General features: G+C 42.6%; 1 protein-coding gene across 2 annotated transcripts in view; it reads left to right on the top strand.

Moving 5' to 3' along the window:
• The window catches only part of MORN1 (MORN repeat containing 1), a 518,336-nt gene that overhangs the window by 57,621 nt on the left and 447,796 nt on the right, over nucleotides 1-12,919 (top strand). For both annotated transcript variants that reach the window (XM_073602994.1, XM_073602993.1), the window contains exon 6: nucleotides 12,431-12,518. In XM_073602994.1, the coding sequence (XP_073459095.1) occupies nucleotides 12,431-12,518 (88 nt within the window). The remainder of the gene's footprint in view (nucleotides 1-12,430; nucleotides 12,519-12,919) is intronic.

Here is a 12,919-nt window from a genome sequence, read left to right as displayed (position 1 = left end):
GGGCACTATTCCAACATAACGACCCCAAACACACCTCTAAGACAACCACTGCCTTATTAAAGAAGCTGAGGATAAAGGTGATGGCCTGGCCAAGAATGTCTCCAGACCTAAACCCTATTGAGCATCTGTGGGGAATCCTCAAACGGAAGGTGGAGGAGCGCAAGGTCTCTAACATCCACAAGCTCTGTGATGTCATCATGGATTAGTAGAAGAGGACTCCAGTGGCAACCTGTGAAGCTCTGGTGAACTCCATGCCCAATAGGATTAAGGCAGTGTTGGAAAATAATGGTGGCCACACAAAATATTATTAGGCCCAATTTGGACATTTTCACTTAGGGGTGTATAGGGGACAGCAAATTTACACTGTTATACAAGCTGTACAACATCTACTTTACATTGTAGCAAAGTATCATTTCTTCAGTTTTGTCACACGAAAAGATATAATACAATATTTACAAAAATGTGAGGGGTGTACTCACTTTTGTGAGATTGTGTGTGTGTGTGTGTGTGTGTGTGTATATATTTATACAGTACACACACACATTCTGAAGACTTTTTATACTTGCCTTACTCTACCGTTCTCTTCCCTCACCTCACTGGTGCTGCTTTTATGAGTGATAACCAGTGGATCCAGCACAGGTCATTATAGGGCCGTCTTTAAGGCAGGGCAAAAGGGGCATCTGCCCTGGACCCCATCATTGTTGTGGGGCCCAAAGCAGCTGCCTCATACTTGCCAACTATCGCAGTTCAAATTCCCTTGTCCCTTGAAGTTTTTGTCCCATGCTGTGTCCCGATATCTCAGCGTGAAGTTCTCTTACTAAGCTCTGCCTATTGCCATGTGCAGATGATTCATCTGCAGACCATGTGTTTACATGTAAATCACATGCATTCATATGTAAATAGACGCAGATTGGCTGCATTGGTATGTAAATGGAGGGGGCATTCATATGTATATCATGCCCCCCTGAGGTCATATCCATAATCACTTCTGCTGAATGCTGCCCACTAAGGAGGTAAAGGGACATGCTGGAAAGTCCTGCCTACAACTGGGGTCATTAAGCCTAACCCTTTTTTCAAAATAGCATGGTGCCACAGCACCATGAATTGGGGTGCAAGTGAATATGCGTTCCAGACACACACAAATGTGAACACAGGCTAAATGTCTCAGTTACATTGGTGGTCAGTGTAAATCTTCTTATTACATTGGGGCTTGGTGTACAATCCTTTCATTCACACTAGTGGCCAGTGGGCAAGGACAAGGTCCCCCTTACATTGGTGGTCAGTGTAAATCCCTCCTTACATTAGTGGTTCCTGAGAATGCTCCTATTACATTAGTGGTCAGTGTAAATCTCCATTACATTAGTGGTCAGTGTAAATCCCCATTACATTAGTGGTCAATGTGAATCTCCATTACATTGGAATTTTCTGTCTTTTTATGGGGCCCCTCACCTCCCCAGTCTATGGTGTGCAGGCAGTGAGGAGATGATGTGCTGTAACCTTTAGCAACCAATCGGTGAGCAGTAATAATGTGCGCTAACCTCTTGCAACCAATCATTGAGCAGTAACCATATGCAGTAACTTCTAGAAACCAATTAGTAAGCAGTAATAATGTACAGTAACCTCTAGCAACCAATTGGTGAGTGGTAAAGATGTCCAGTAACCTCTAGCAACCAATCAGTGAGCAGTATTGATGTACAGAAATCTCTAGCAACCAATCAAAAAGCAGAATTCATGTGCTGTAACCTCTTGCAAATAATAAGTGAGCCATAATGTGTGCTGTAACCTCTAGCAGCCAGTCAGTGAGTGGTCCTGATACACTGTAACCTCTGGCAACCCATTGCAATCACTGCCTGATCTGATTCAGTAAACTGATTTTGAGTCTAGCTTCTATTTATTGTAGACTCAGAGCAGGTGGAGAGCGAAATTGCATTGGGGGTTCCCAGGGTCTAATCAATATTAAAAACCTAAGAAGGGCTTCTTCACAGTAAGAGCTGTGAGAATGTGGAATAGACTCCCTCAAGAGCTGGTTCTGGCCTGCTCAGTAGATTGTTTTTAAAAAAAAAGGCCTAGATTTTTTCCTAAATGTACATAGTATAACTGGATATTAATATTAATAGGTAAAGATGATCCAGGGAATACCGATTGCTTGTTGGGGGATCAGGAAATAATTTTGTTCCCCCACTGGAGCAAATTGGATCATGCTTTATTGTTTTTTTTTTTTTTTTGTTTTTTTTGTTTTGCCTTCCTGTGGATTAACTGTAGGTATAGGATTGTATAATATATATGGAGGTTTTTTATTTGTGTGTTTTTTTTTTTTTTTTTAATGTTGGTTGAACTGGGGTAACTGGTGTAACAGGGGTGCCTGGCATCACAGTCCAATTTTCACCAGTATATTGAGCCTCTAAGCCAGGAGTTAGATATGTATTGTTTTTTTTCTTTCAGATATTTTATGATGAAATAGAAATATTCAGAATGTCACCTATTGCTTCTCTTATAAATCTTTAGGCCCCTTTCACACTGGGGCGGTTTGCAGGCGTTATTGCGCTAAAAATACCGCCTGCAAACCGCCCCTAAACAGCCTCCGCTGTTTGTTCAGTGTGAAAGCCCGAGGGCTTTCACACTGAAGCGGTGCGCTGGCAGGACGGTAAAAAAAGTCCTGTCAGCCGCATCTTTGGAGCGGTGAAGGAGCGGTGTGTTCACCGCTCCTAAACCGCTCCCGCCCATTGAAATCAATGGGACAGCGCGGCTATACCGCGGCAATACCGCGGCTATAGCCGCGCTGTACGAACAGTTTTAACCCTTTTTCGGCCGCCAGCGGGGGGTTAAAACCGCACTGCTAGCGGCCGAATACCGCCGCAAAAACGATGGTAAAACAGCGCTAAAAAGCACTGTAAATAGCGCTGTTTTACCACCAACGCCCCCACCGCCCCAGTGTGAAAGGGGCCTTTGGCCCCTTTCACACTGGGGCGGTTTGCAGGCGTTATTGCGCTAAAAATACCGCCTGCAAACCGCCCCTAAACAGCCTCCGCTGTTTGTTCAGTGTGAAAGCCCGAGGGCTTTCACACTGAAGTGGTGCGCTGGCAGGACGGTAAAAAAAGTCCTGCGAGCCGCATCTTTGGAGCGGTGAAGGAGCGGTGTGTTCACGGCTCCTAAACCGCTCCTTCCCATTGAAATCAATGGGACAGCGCGGCTATACCGCGGTAATACCGTGGTTATAGCCGCGCTGTACGAGCGGGTTTAACCCTTTTTCGGCCGCCAGCGGGGGTTAAAACCGCACCGCTAGCGGCCGAATACGGCCGCAAAAACGACGGTAAAACTGTTTTACCGCCGACGCCCCCACCACCCCAGTGTGAAAGGGGCCTTATTGTATACTGCATTCTTTTTTTTAGATATGTCCCTTAATGTTCTGTATTAACAAGAGATCATGAGAAATCCTTCATGGGGATAAAGGTTACAAAAATACACAAAACATTCTTTTTCAGGAAAATTGTGAAGGTTATTCTCACTGCCCGTTACTTTCTGATCCTGTGATAACCACTCCTCTTATTTCTTGTCTTGCTATCACAGGGACAGGAAATGGGGTAAAATCTCCACAACGGGGTCATTATTTTGACAGAAATATTTAGTTTTCCCAAGTGTATCCAATACTATAAAAATGTTAGGTGGGAGTTGGGATTTGAATCTTGAACCCTGTTGCGTACTCCCCATGGTCATGTGTGTACCACCAGTGGTGCCCGTCTCATACCTTGAGAAACACTGCTTTGTGGTACTTTTCTGAATAACACATGTATGAAGGCATACGTCATTACATTCCTCAGAGTTTACATTTCAATGGTCACATTTTTCTTCAGTCCCAAGGAACATTAGTTCATTATTCCTGTGCAAAGCAGAAAACCTCATACTTGGAGAGACGACGGGGTATAATGCGATACTTGCTTCACGGAAGATCTGCACCTGTGTTCAGCAAGTGAGACTTTTCGTCTGTAAACACTCAGCTTGTGCTGTATGTCATCTAACGCTACATGTGTCTGCCAGCGGGATATCGTCACACTGTGCGCGCGCGGCCTGTAATCTGAAGAAACACATGTTTTGACGTCATGCATTCCAAATGTGTTTCTAAAGCTCCCAGTGTAATGCTAGCTGGCTCTCTGGCACAAACCTCTGTACACATGTTTACTTTGCCTGGCTACCCGAAGCGTTGGACTGGCACCTCTTGGGCAGCAGGTGCACTCAGTTCTAGTAAAGGCAAGTGGCACCCATGTGACATTGTTATCTTGAAAAAGGGATATCCCACAAAAAACCATGCAGAGTGTCTCACATACATAGGCTAGAATTTTGTACGAGTTTACTGGGCTCCCCTCCAAAGCAATCACAAAGGACTCCATAAGGCTAGTACATACTTGCGGAATTTGGCCTAAAGAAGATACGATGGGTGTGTTTTTTTCTTTTGTAACCATTGCAATCTTCTTGTGATGAGATTCTTTTTTCCACTCTTGTTTTGTCCCTGAAGATTTTGTGTTTGGTGTAATGTAAATAGAAGCAGCAAGGGTGTGCCTTACTATTTTGGTGCCTGAGGGTTTAGAGATGAACTCCTGGCAAACAGCTAAAGTTATAGATGAAAAACATATGTGGCAGCTGTTTTACCTACCAAAGGTTTGCAATTCAGTTAATCCAGTCCTGAGATTTACATAGCCACATCGGTGAGGTGGCCTGATTTTTTTTTTCTGCTGCAGTTAGGAAATAAACCCCTGGTCATTCTCCTGCACCCTGCCTGTACGTAGATGGTGAAGGAGCAGAAGGATATTCATGATGCAACAGGATGCTCATCCGTCTGCTCTCTCCTGATCGCAGCATGCTCCTTGTTAGCTCATATCCATGCAGGACACTTGATTGGCTCATAATGGCTGTTGGAAATCAAATTATTACACTAACTGCATCTAAAAATGCAGATCCTTGAAAAAGTATTCACACCCCTTGAAATTGTCCATATTTTGTCATGTTACAACCAAAAACGTAAATGTTTTTTATTGGGATTTTATGTGATAGAACAACACAAAGTGGCACATAATTGTGAAGTGGAAGGAAAGTGATAAATGATATTCAAAATTGTTTGCAAATAAATATCTGATAAGTGTGGCGTGCATTTGCATTCAGCACCCCTCAATCAATACTTAGTAGAACCACTTTTTCCTACTAGCTTTGCACATCTAAAGAGTGACATTTTTGTCCATTCTTCTTTGCATAATAGCTAAAGCTCTGTCAGATTGGATGGAGAGCGTCTATGAGCAGCAATTTTCAAGTCTTACCACAGATTCTCAATTGGATTAAGGTCTGGACTTTGACTGGGCCATTCTAAGACATGAATATGCTTTGATCTAAACCAGTGGTTCTCAACCTCAGTCCTCAAGTACCCCCAACGGGCCATGATTTGGGAACTTCCCTTAGATAAAATACAGTAGCTCTTATCAATACCATGTGATTGATATTGATTTAAAGCAGCTGTGCAAAGTAAAGGAAAACCTGAAAACGTGGCCTGTTGGGGGTACTTGAGTACTGAGGTTGAGAACCATTGATCTAAACCATTCAATTGTAGCTCAGGCTGTATGTTTAGGGTCGTTGTCCTGCTGGAAGATGAACCTCCGCCCCAGTCCCAAGTCTTTTGCAGACTCTAACAGGTTTTCTTCTAAGATTGCCCTGTATTTGGCTCCATCCATCTTCCCATCAACTCTAACCAGTTTCCCTGTCCCTGCTGAAGAAAAGCGTCCCCATGATGCTGCCACTACCCAGTTTCACGGTGGGGATGTTGTGTTCACGGTGATGTGCAGTGTTAGTTCTCCGCCACACATAGCATTTTGCTTTTGGGTCAGAAAGATCAATTTTGGTCTCATCTGACGAGCATCTTCTTCCACATGTTTGCTGTGTCCCCCACATGGCTTCTCACAAACCGAAAAGGGGACTTCTTATGGCTTTCTTTCAACAATGGCTTTCTTCTTGCCACTCTTCTATAAAGGCCAGCTTTGTGGAGTCCATGACTAATAATTGTCCTGTGGACAGATTCTCCCACCTGAGCTGTAGATCTCTGCAGCTCCTCCAGAGTTACCATGGGCCTCTTGGCTGCTTCTCTGATTAATGCTCTCCTTGCCTGGCCTGTCAGTTTAGGTGGACAACCATGTCTTGGTAGGTTTGCAGTTTTGCCATTATCTTTTCATTTTCGTGTGATGGATTGAACAGTGCTCTGTAAAATGTTCAAAGCTTGGGATTTTTTTTTTGTAACCTAACCCTGCTTTAAACTTCTCCAGAACTTTATCCCTGACCTATCTGTTGTGTTCCTTGGCCTTCATGATGCTGTTTGTTTACGAAGGTTCTCTAACAAACCTCTGAGGGCTTCACAGAACAGCTGTATTTATACTGAGGTTAAATTACACACAGATGGACTCTATTTTCTAATTAGGTGACTTCTGAAGGCAATTGGTTTTAGATTTTAGTTAGTGGTATCAGAGTAATGGGGGCTGAATACAAATACATCCCACAATTTTCAGATTTTTTTTGTAAAAAATGTTGAAAGCCATTTATCATTTTCCTTCCACGTCACAAATATGTGTTACTTTGTGTTGGCCTATCACATAAAATACCAATAAAATACATATTTACATTTTTGTTTGTAACATGACAAAATGGGGAGAATTTCAAGGGGTCTGAATACTTTTTCAAGGCACTGTACATTTGATGATGTTTTAATGAATACATATGTGTGTTAACCTCTTGCCAACCACCTGCCGCAGATGTACTGTGGCAAGGTGGCTCGGCTACGCAAATCGCTGTACCGGTACGGCGATTCTTGGACTAGCTTTCGTCGGAGCTCAGCGGGGGGAGCCAATCAGCGTATCCGGTGGACTCGATGGCCGCCTGCGATCATTCCCCGCAGAGACAGAACAGGGATCTGCCGAAGTAAACAAGGCAGATCTCCTTTCTGTCAGGGGATACTGAGATTCTTAGCAGGAAGACGAATTTATGTGTTTCCCTAGTCACACAGTCCCCCATGCAGTTAGTAATCACAAACAGGGAACACAGTTAACCCCTTGATCGCCCCTGATGTTAAACCCTTTCCCTGCCAGTGTCATTAGTACAATGTCAGTGCATATTTTTTTAGCACTGATCACTGTAATAATGTCACTGGCTCCCCAAAAAGTGTCAAAAATGTCAGTTAGGTGTCCGATCTGTCCGCTGCAATGTTGCAGTCCCACTAAAAATCGCAGAACACCGCCATTACTAGAAAAAAAAACCTAATACGCTTATTGGGATTTTTTTTACCAAAAATATACTTTCAGCAAAAAAACAAAATGGCATGTTTTAAGTTTGCGAAAAGGCATGTGGGAGACTCCCAAAACGTATGGAGGAAGGTGCTCTGGTCTGATGAGACTAAAATTGAACTTTTTGGCCATCAAAGAAAAAGCTATGTCTGGCGTAAACCCAACACATCACATCACCCAAAGAACACCATCCCCACAGTGAAACATGGTGGTGGCAGCATCATGCTATGGGGATGTTTTTATGCAGTCAGGACTGGGAAACTGGTCAGAGTTGAGAGAAAGATGGATATTACTACTAACTACAGGGATATTCTTGAGCAAAACCTGTACCACTCTGTGTGTGATTTGAGGCTAGGATGGAGGTTCACCTTCCAGCAGGACAATGACCAGTCAAGGCCCAGACCTCAATCCAATAGAAAATCTGTGGTCAGACCTAAAGATTGCTGTTCACAAGTGCAAACCATCTAACTTGAAGGAGCTGGAGCAGTTTTGCAAGGCGTAATGGGCAAAAATCCCAGTGGTAAGATGTGGCAAGCTCAGAGAGACTTATCCAAAGTGACTTGGAGCTGTAATAGCCGTAAAAGGTAGCTCTACAAAGTATTGACTTTAGGGGAGTGAATAGTTATGCACATTGACTTTCTCTGTTATTTTGTCCTATTTGTTGCTTGCTTCACAATAAAAAAAAAACATCTTCAAAGTTGTGGGCATGTTCTATAAATTAAATGATGCAAATCCTCAAACAATGCATGTTAATTCCAGGTTGTGAGGCAACAAAACACGAAAAATGCCAAGGGGGGGGGGATACTTTTGCGAGGCACTGTATGCACCTGAACATGATCAGCTTCAGGTAAATGCTATCTGACTGTATCTGGCTTGCCACTTTCATTCATTGGATTTTTGGCTCAGCATCATATGTGGGCATTACCTAGGTCAGTGTACATGTAAATGCAACCAAAAAAAAGACAATGTGCAGGGAAAGGCCCTGACCATAAAGCGGTTTAATCTCTTCCCATGCGGCTTCTAACAGGCTGTTCTCACAAACGCCAGAAAGTATAAAAATAACAACTTTATTGAACTCTAATATTAAAATTGAGTAATAGCCATAATATCAAAAATCCCAAACCCTTCACTATAGTTACACATCAAAAACACAGACAATGTTAACTGATGACATAACTAAGCCCCCTTTCACACTGGTGCGATTTGTCATTCGATTTGACAGTTCCAAATTGCAAGTCGCACCCCATTGTCGGCAATGGAACCATTCAATTGCCACGACTCATGTCGCAGCGACTTTAAAAAAGGTTCTGTACTATTTTTTAATCAATTTCATTGCTTCTTGCATAGACTTCTGTTAAACGAAGATACAATGAAATCATAGCTGCAAATCACAGATCTGCGGCTTTAAGATCGTGCTAAAGTAGCGTAATTTCAAAGCCACACCAGTGTGAACCAAGGCTTAGTTCACTTGACTCACACTGGGTATGCCAGACTGTCTCCCAGAGCCAAATGGCTAGTCCACTGTTTACATCCAAAAAGGGATATTTATAATTGGCTATCCACTGTGTGTCCACCTTTTAAGTCTGCAAATATTGTAAATATTGTATCAATTAACATAAGTAGAAACTTCATGGGGTGAGATTAGGACCTCTTTCACACTAGCAGCGCCCACCATTCATGCTAAAGCTCTGTATAAGCAACGCTTGTGCGCCGTTTTTCGGCCACAAGCGGGGTGCTTTTAACCCAAAAAAGTGGTAAAAACTCCCGTTTTGCAGCACTTTCAAAGTGCTTTTAAGGTGCTTTATAAGCGCTGCCCATTTATTCCAATGGGCAGGGCGTTTTAGGAGCGCTAAATACAACGCTCCCAACCCACCCCAAAGATGCTGCTTGCAGGACTTTTCAGAACGTCCCAGTGTGAGAAGTCACACTGGAATGAATAGGAGGTGGTTTTTAGGCAGTTTGCAGAGGCTATTTCTAGCGCTAAAGCGCCCAAAAACCTCCCCAGTGTGAAAGGGGTCTTAAGCAGGCTATACATGGTTTGAATCTCAGCCGGTTTGGCAGAAAGCGGACAATTTTCGAACCGTCTATGGGCATGCTGAATGTACCAAGTAAATTGATCAATCAACTTGCCTACAGCCAGCAAGCTTTTACCTGCGAACATCGCTGCCTGTTATAGCTGCCAGCAAAGTACAATACACATTATCATAAGCATCCCGCAATGGTTTGCTAGCAGACAGACAAAACAATAAGTGAGTTAATGAGCACAATAAACACATAACAAACAGTGATCTCACCCCACCTCAGACTAGTAGGTAACAGACTACACCAAGAGACCTATTTACACTAAACACATTATGGCAGGGGACCCCAGTGGTTTGAGCGGATTACATTAACATCTACAGTCATTGCTGATTTGAGGCATAGAAGTCCCAAATATGGATATGGATCCTCCAGTTCCTAGAGTCTGTGTGTTTTGGGAAGCCATGAACTTGAATCAGAAACAAGACCACTCCACGGATCCCCCAGACATACACCTCCCAAAGAGTAGTTCCCCTAAATGCCAGGGCCCATAGTCAGTGGGTAAGAGGCTTGCTCCTAGTCCTCTCCAAAAGCCCCTGTCCTGGTTAAGTCTGTCAAACTTTGCTTGCTATATAAGGAGAATTTCTTAATACTCTAGCTCAGTGTTTCTCAACTCCAGTCCACAAGGCGCCCCGACAGGTCATGTTTTCAGGATTTCCCTCAGATGAAACGATAATGATAATGATTTTAGTGTATCTTTAGCTAAAATATCATTTTTGAGGGTGGGGGGAGCTGTCAGGTAGGTTGTACGGGGCCCTGTGATTTCTAACAGCAGCTTTGGATGTAGACATCTCACCACTGCAGAGATATTACCACTGAACTTTGTTAGGAATCCCTACGGGTATCTACCCAAAATTAAAATATCAATTTTGAACGGACTACCATTTTAAAGCGAAAAAAAAAAAAGTAACAGAGAATGTGAATGTGTTTTTATATGTATATATCCAAAGGCTTCCTGGAACATACAGAGAAAATCAGTACAATTTAATGCATGCATTTATTATCCTCTATTTTCACAACTGCAGGGTATACACGATAGGAAAATTATTTACTACATGACTTTTGCATACTCATTTAGATTTTGTTCCACTAAATATATTTTGAGTTTTACATTTCACTTCTAACTGAAATGGACATTATATTGTGAGGTGTTGCCCACAACCCTTCATTGCTTTTAACCACAAAGCATAAAAGTAAGCCGAAGGGGATACCAATAAAAATTGGAATGTGGAAACCAGGTTGTAAATCACATAAACTTTCTCTCATGTGTGTTCTGTTAGGGTAATGTATAGAACATATGGATTGAGGCGGTCTTAGGTTAGGTTTTAATATTAATATATTGTACTATGTCATTTTTTTTTAAAGCAGAAACTACACAAAGTTATGAAAATAGCACAAGGGCACACTTGAGAAAGTAAGGTTTAAGTACATTTTTTGTACAGCATTAAATCAGTATTGCATCTAAGAAACAAAATATATACATAAGTATTTGGACATTTGTATGCAAGTGCTAATTTGTGGATGTGGCAAGCATGAAAGACCTCAAAGGCAACCCCCCTTGGATCACCATCCATGCCCGATCTTTGTGCCTGGTGGTAAATCTCTTTGAAGAAACATTCCTCCAGACCACCTTACAAGTGGCTAGAGGTACAGTAGGTTGGGAACAGACTCCAAAATGTCCTGGTCTCTGATCAACTTGTAGACCATGGGTACTCAACCTGCGGCCCTCCATCTGTTGCAGAACTACAACTCCCATCATGCCTCTGCCTTTGGGAGTCATACTTGTAACTGTCAGCAGCTTGCAATGCCTAATGGGACTTGTAGTTCTGCAAAAGCTGGAGGACCAAGGTTGAGCACCCATGTTGTAGACAGTCTTTGGCTTTCACAAGTCAGGTTTACCTCCTTCCAGCCCCTGCTTCCTGATAAATTTAAGTGTCCAAGTAATACCGTTAGGATGATAGGATGAAGTGTCCCAATTGTAGGGAATGGAGCTGTCCTATTTGTTCCATCCAAGGGGCAGTGCTAACTAATAGCCACACCCCCATCACATGCTTCCTCACCAAGGCTTGTATTGCAGAGTAGGGAAGCGATCAGGTCTTTGTGAATTACTGAGAGCACTTGTCTTTCTGATCCCTTTTAGGCCTCAGGCACGCAGGCGTCTGAGAAGTACAACATTAAATCTGGGACTATTTTACCACCTAGGAGCCACAGGTGCTATGTACAGCTGGCCTTAGAAATCAATGGCTATAACCTTGCATAAACACACGCATGTTTACAGATGTATGCCCCTGGATGGAGTCTATAGTGCTATCATTAGAATTGTGCCTCGTGCCTCATGCCTCTTTGGAAATTGCTGGTACTTAGTACTGTGATAAAGCCATTGAAAAGTAGTTGCCCATCTAGTTATAGGCCTGTTAAGGTAACCCCCCCCCCCCCCAGCACTGTGACTGATTTTTCTAGTAAGGTAAATTAGGAGATGACATCAAGATGAAAAATTTGCATATCCAAAAAACTCAAATTGCATTCGTTAGAGGCCTGTCTTGCCTAGTGGAAGCCAACTGACATTAGAGTCTCATCTTGCCTAATGGTAGGTGCAAGCACATAAAGGTGTATGCAAATACCTGAAGCAACCCCCAAACCCTCTGATCACAGCTAAATCTTATGTTTCAGGTGAAGCTGCTAAGCCCCACTCCAACCGATTCCTATTGGTTCATTACTATAATGGCCAGCCTTACTGGCCAATAGGAATGCATAATAGGTGTGAAAGCTTATCAGCATTATCTTTTCTGTTGGGCCAACCTGAGGTTCAGCACTGACAGGAAGGTTTGAAAGAGTGCAGCAGGCACGTGAACCTCCAAGTTCCTACACTCCATTCCTATAGTAGCTTGCCCCCTTCTCAGTTTCATTTCTCAATCATAATGGCTTTCTCTGTATGAAAATCATTGTAATGCTGTAAAGAAACTACTATAAGTCTACTTTGGCAGTGCGTACTGCACACAGGCAAGTGTAAGCTAAAAACCATGAAATTTGTTTTATTACAGGAATGGTGATCATTACGAAGGAAACTGGGTGCTGGACCAACGTCAAGGACATGGAGTGCTGCACTGTTTAGATGGAACCATTTATGAGGTACAGTAATGCTATATTATATCTCAAGACTCGCTCTGTAAGATTCCACCCTTCTAAAATGTCCTGGTGGCTCATATTAGTAGTTCCATTCTTGATCTCATTACTCTGTATAATGTTTTTCAGTAATAATTCAAAAATATCTTCTTGAAAATTGTACCGTGTGTTTCATTATTAAAACATTTGAAAAGAAAGGAGCTATGCAAATGTATTGTAGATTTATTTTGTCTTCTTTCAATGCCCTGCCTATATTTTATAGTGTTAAAGGGGGTCTGCACCAAGTGGGTCAATAAGTAAAGGGTTGGGTTGATTGTGTTAAGCCTTCGTGCCCATTGCCTACTATCCATCAACCTTCATTTTTAAAATGCTGCTCTCTGTTCTGTGTGTTTTTCCTGCTTTAGTCT

Source organism: Aquarana catesbeiana, linkage group LG10 (assembly GCF_042186555.1).
Source record: "Aquarana catesbeiana isolate 2022-GZ linkage group LG10, ASM4218655v1, whole genome shotgun sequence".
NCBI classification, from domain to species: domain Eukaryota; kingdom Metazoa; phylum Chordata; class Amphibia; order Anura; family Ranidae; genus Aquarana; species Aquarana catesbeiana.
This window is presented reverse-complemented; position numbering and strand designations above follow the sequence as displayed.